The sequence below is a fragment of the Echinops telfairi genome, unplaced genomic scaffold (assembly GCF_000313985.2).
Source record: "Echinops telfairi isolate 266 unplaced genomic scaffold, ASM31398v2 ScPeMD7_17;HRSCAF=63, whole genome shotgun sequence".
NCBI lineage: Eukaryota > Metazoa > Chordata > Mammalia > Afrosoricida > Tenrecidae > Echinops > Echinops telfairi.
Window position 1 is genome coordinate 4,829,844 of NW_022103914.1, and position 5,083 is coordinate 4,834,926.

The window sequence follows — 5,083 nt, forward strand, 5'->3', positions numbered from 1 at the left end:
GTTACAGGAAAGGCCAACAACATTAATATATTCTAGAGAAACTAATGCCTTCTTAGAGGTTTCAAGCAAAAGGTCACACTGCAAAGTGACCAATCTTGTAACTTATAGTTGGGATATTTTGCTGCATTTTGGCATTTTACTGTAATTTATAGCATACAATTATCCAAGAACTCAATACTGTCTTGGCACAACAGACTAAATTTGTTTAGTCCTTTGGTGGTAGTGTAACTTTTTCTCCTGTTGAAGCCCTGTACTTTATAACACAAAATAAATTAAAGGTATAAACAAGGTTAGTGTTACTCTAATATCACTCTTGTATTTTTTTATTTGTGACATAAACATGCATATTTTTCTTCTTGGAGTTGTTTAGTGTAGAGTTTAATTTGACATGTTTTAAAAGCTTCTAAAATTTACCTTTTGCAAAAGATGTGAAGGACCTGAAGGCGATTAGATTTACTGCAAAACACCTAAGGGACCCAATCCATCTAAACAAGCACCAGATACATTCGAGTACAAGCCGAGTTTTCCAGCACATTTTTAATGCAGTTGTGGTGGCAAAATTAGGTGCCTTGGCAGATATTCCGGCTGGCTTTTACTCAAGTATATCGATATACTTCTTTTAAGTATCACTTGAGGAATTTCTTCTAGCTACTCAACTACTCTATACCCAAAGAATGCACCTATACTGCGGGTTTTGTCGTTTTCCACCTCAGGTACTCTTCTTCCACCCGTTTCTGTCTTCATTGACGGAACAAACTGTCTGATTGCTACACTAGATCTTCCCATCATGGATCTAGCAGATAACTTTGTAAACATAGACTTATCACCTCCAAGTACCAAAACCAAGAGTCTCTACTGCCTTGAGTCATAACTTTTGTTAAAAGTTTGCAACTAAGGTTTACAGCTAGATTAACCCAATACTACCTGAAAAAATCAGTTCCAGAGATTCTCATAAATTTTAAAACCCCCAAACAGGAATCTTAATGGTTTTTGTGTTTTAATATCTCTACTGAAGAGAAGGCAACTGCAACCAACACTTACATCCAACACTATTAAAGGATAAGTGACGGCAACAAACATTCACTCATATTTCTGAAGACCAAGGTTTACCAAGGCAAAGTCTAAAAACTGAGCAAAGGATACAAGATACTAAATCCCAGTCCCAGAAAAATAATCACTTTCTATCTTTCTGCTTTTCTTCTGCTACACGAGGAACCAAAGAAGTCAAATAGAGGAACTGTTCTTTCCGGACAACCATAAAATCTTTAAAACAAATAGATATCCCTGTTATTCTTTCAGGGTATTATTTTATACATGTTCTAAAAAAAAACCTTCAAAAATAAAAATGTGTTATTTATATTTAGCCTTATGACTATTTTCAAATAGTTTCTTGAATTCCTGTGACAAACTCTCCAAGTAATTTTTCAAACAGTCAAAAAGTTCCTTTGACAGGAGATCTATCCCACGGTTACAAAGCGGCTTCCTCCTTTGTTGAACGTGAGAGTGGCTCTTTGTTCCTTCAGGATCCCAAACCGCTCATTCAAAGTCATCCCTGTCTACAGAAAAAGAAATAAACAACTTTGAATGTAAGCCATATTTGCTTTAAAACAATGTTATCATAATAGCAATTAATAAGAACAACAGCTAACAACTACTGGGCATGTAAGTGAATGACCTTAATTAATCCTAACAAAAAACAGAATAGGAGGAAGTTAGAGAAGTTAACTAACTTCTCTATTAGTGGTTCCAGAATTGAAGTGGTCTGACTCAGAAATCACAGTCCCTAACCAAAATGATGATTACATTATATACTATATACTTTTTATCAGCATACTCTAAAACGTCTAAGTCTTACATTAAAGATGCCCTCCTTTATCCGAATCACTGTCAAGCTGTGCGAACATTGCCACCAATTTTTCATTTTTTAAAATCATTTTATTGAGGGGTCTTACATTACTTACTACAATTCACACATCAATTTAGCAGGCGTATTTGTACATATGTTGCCACTGTTCTTTTCCAGACAGTTACCTTCTATTGAGCCCTTGGTATCAGCTCCTCTCCCCCACCCCACCCTTGTGACCCCTTGATAGATTATAATTATTATTTTCATATCTCAAGTGGACTACTGTCTCCCTTCCCCCATGGTTTCCGTTGTTCTTTCCCCTGGAGGGTGTGTGTGGTTGTGTCAGTCATTGTGATCGGGTCCCCCTTCTTCCCCTCCTCCCTTCCCATTCCTGCTCCTGGGCTGCGTGGGTCTGAGCTCGTATCTCTTAATCTACACCCGTGTACATGCTCCGGTCTACTCCGGAGTGAGAGGCATCACTGGGTCATGGTAGTGGGGGTGAGGAAGTCTCAAGGAACCAGAGGAATATTGTGTTTCATTGGTGCTTTACTGCAGCCTGCCACCAATTCTTACTGATGCCTAGTGATGTGGATTTTTATACATTAACAAACAGGAAGTGCATCCAAATTATACTTTCATTTTTGAAAGCAAAGTTAGCAAGTGATAAGATAAAATAAAAGCAAGCAAAGTTAGTCAAATTTCTATGAACTTCATAGTTTTCATTCTGTAGATTCTTGATTCAATGGAATAAAAAAATTCCAGCAGTCAACAAAATTCTACATAAAAACTCTCAAATTAGAAAGGCATTCCCATCAATATGAAAAAGGGGATTACAAAAATCAACAGCTATAATTAAAAAAATCAGAAAGTAACAAGTGTTGGGAGGGGCTGTGGTGAGATAGGAACTCTCATCCACTGCTGGTGGATGTATAAGTATGTACAGCCATTATGGAAGTCGATTTGGCGGTATCTAAAACAGATGGAAATTGAGCTACCATATGACCCAGCAATCCCCCTACTGGGCATACACCCAGAAGAGGCAAGAAACAAACCACGGCCAGACATCAGTGCTCCAATGTTCACTGTGGCACAGTTCACAATTGCAAGGAGTTGGAAACAACCCAAATTTCCATCAACAGACAAATGGATCAAAAAACTGTGGTACATACATACATTGGAGTACTATGCATCCCTAAAAAGCAGTGATGAATGCATGAAGCACACTGCCTCATGGGAAGTACTGGAGGAAATCATGCTAAGTGAAGTAAGCCAAGCACAAAAGGACAAGTATAACGAGTCCACTGAAGAAAACTTAAAACATGGGACATAGGGGAAAACCTACTATATGCATACATTTCTGGGGTGAGGTCCAGGTACTATGGCAGGGGTCAAACCCAATCACGGAATATATATGGCAGCCAACTAAATAGGAGGGGAAAAAGAAAAAACAGACATTGGGGGTGGAGGGGGAAGCAGGGCACTAATCCACCCAATGGGAGAGTATTTTTTATGTCTCCACAGGAAAGAGAAAGAGACCAGGCTTCAACCCGAAGCACCAAGACGTGAATATAACATACCAGCATATACAGGGAAACCAATAAAGAGGTCTATGGGGCCAGCCCCAACCCCAACTATGTGGACACCCCCCACAACCCCCCCCCCACCAAAATGCACTTCAGAGGACAGCACTAAAGTTACAGCTTGAGAGGGGAACACATCCTGGCCCACCAAGCCCCGAGGACGATATTCCTGCTCAGAGCAGACAATGCTCAGAGCAGACAATGTACAGACAGGACTATAAGGTTGGCCCGACCACAAGGCACAACTCACCTCACTGAACCACATCGCTACAGGGAACAACACTGGAGGCACAGTATGGGAACTGTGTTCAATCCGACTCCACCACACTGGGGCAAAACACTAAAGACATGCAACAGCGCAGCAAGGGGAGCAAAGTGATGAAATCCCTGGGGAATACCAAAATAGACTTTGGAGACAGAGTGTGGCACTCCATCAGACTTGACTGGAAAACACTCGTAAAGGCCAGTAACAGACCTTGAACTATTTATAGGCATTTCCATTTTTGTCAGTGGCTTTTTGCTGTTGTTATTGTTCTGTTGGTTTTGACTTCTTTCGTTGTTTTATTTGGCTTTGTCTGGTTTTTGCACTTATTAATTTCTCTGCATGTCTAACTAGATTAAGAAAGGCGGAATAAACAATCTGGAGATGAAAAGAACAGGACCGATAGTTCCAGGGGGGATATGGGAGAAGGGGAGGTGGGAGAAAGGAAGGTGGGCGGAGGGTGGGGAGTAGGGGTGGAGAGAAACCAACCCAGGGACATGGGAACAACAAGTGAACTAAATCAATGGAGAGAAGGGCGTAGGATGCTTAGTGCGGCTTAATCAAGGACAACGTATCAGCGAAGAATTACTAAACCCGAATGAAGGCTGAACATGATGGTGGGACAAAAGTAAAGTTAACGGAAATAGATGGAAGAACCAAGAGGCAAAGGACATTTATAGAGTTCTAAATACAGGCATGTGCATATGTAATGAGAGGGAATTAGATCTATGTACTTATATCTATATGTTAAGAATTAAGGTTGCAAAAAATAAGAATTAAGGTTGCAGATGGACACTGGGCCTTAACTCAAGGACTCCCTCAACACAAGAACACTGCATCTAAGACCCAGAGCAAAATCATACCCAATGTGAAGGGGGGGAGGGGGGAGCATGGAGTGGAGACCCAAAGCCCATCTGTAGACAGTTGGACATCCCCTCACAGAAGGGTCACAAGGAGGAGATGAGTCAGTCCGGGTGCAGTATAACACCAATGAAACACACAACTTTCCTCTAGTTCTTTAATGATTCCTTCCCCCCACTTTCATGACTTCAATTCTACCATATGAATTGGATTAGACCAGAACATGCACACTGCTACAGATAAGAGCCCAGAATCCAGGAAAGATAAACTCCTTAGAGCCAATAAGAATAGAAATACCAGAAGGATAAGGAGAAGGTGGGTGGAGAAAGGGGGAATCGATCACAAGGATCAATATGTAACACCCTCCCAGTGGGACGAACAACAGAAAAGTGGGTGAAGGGCGACAGACAAAGATGTAAAATATGAAAATAATAATCTATAACTTATCAAGGGTTCACGAGGGAGGGCGGGGGAAAAATGAAGAGCTGAAATCAAGGGCTGAAGTAGAAAGAAAATGCTTTGAGATGATGATGA

At 40.6% G+C, this 5,083-nt stretch overlaps 1 protein-coding gene across 1 annotated transcript in view; it reads right to left on the reverse strand.

Moving 5' to 3' along the window:
* Positions 1–310: 310 nt before the first annotated feature.
* The window catches only part of FYTTD1 (forty-two-three domain containing 1), a 27,474-nt gene continuing 22,701 nt past the window's right edge, over positions 311–5,083 (reverse strand). Inside the window, exon 8 of the mRNA XM_004712252.2 lies at positions 311–1,556. Coding sequence (XP_004712309.2) covers positions 1,458–1,556 — 99 coding nt within the window. The 3' untranslated portion in view covers positions 311–1,457. The remainder of the gene's footprint in view (positions 1,557–5,083) is intronic.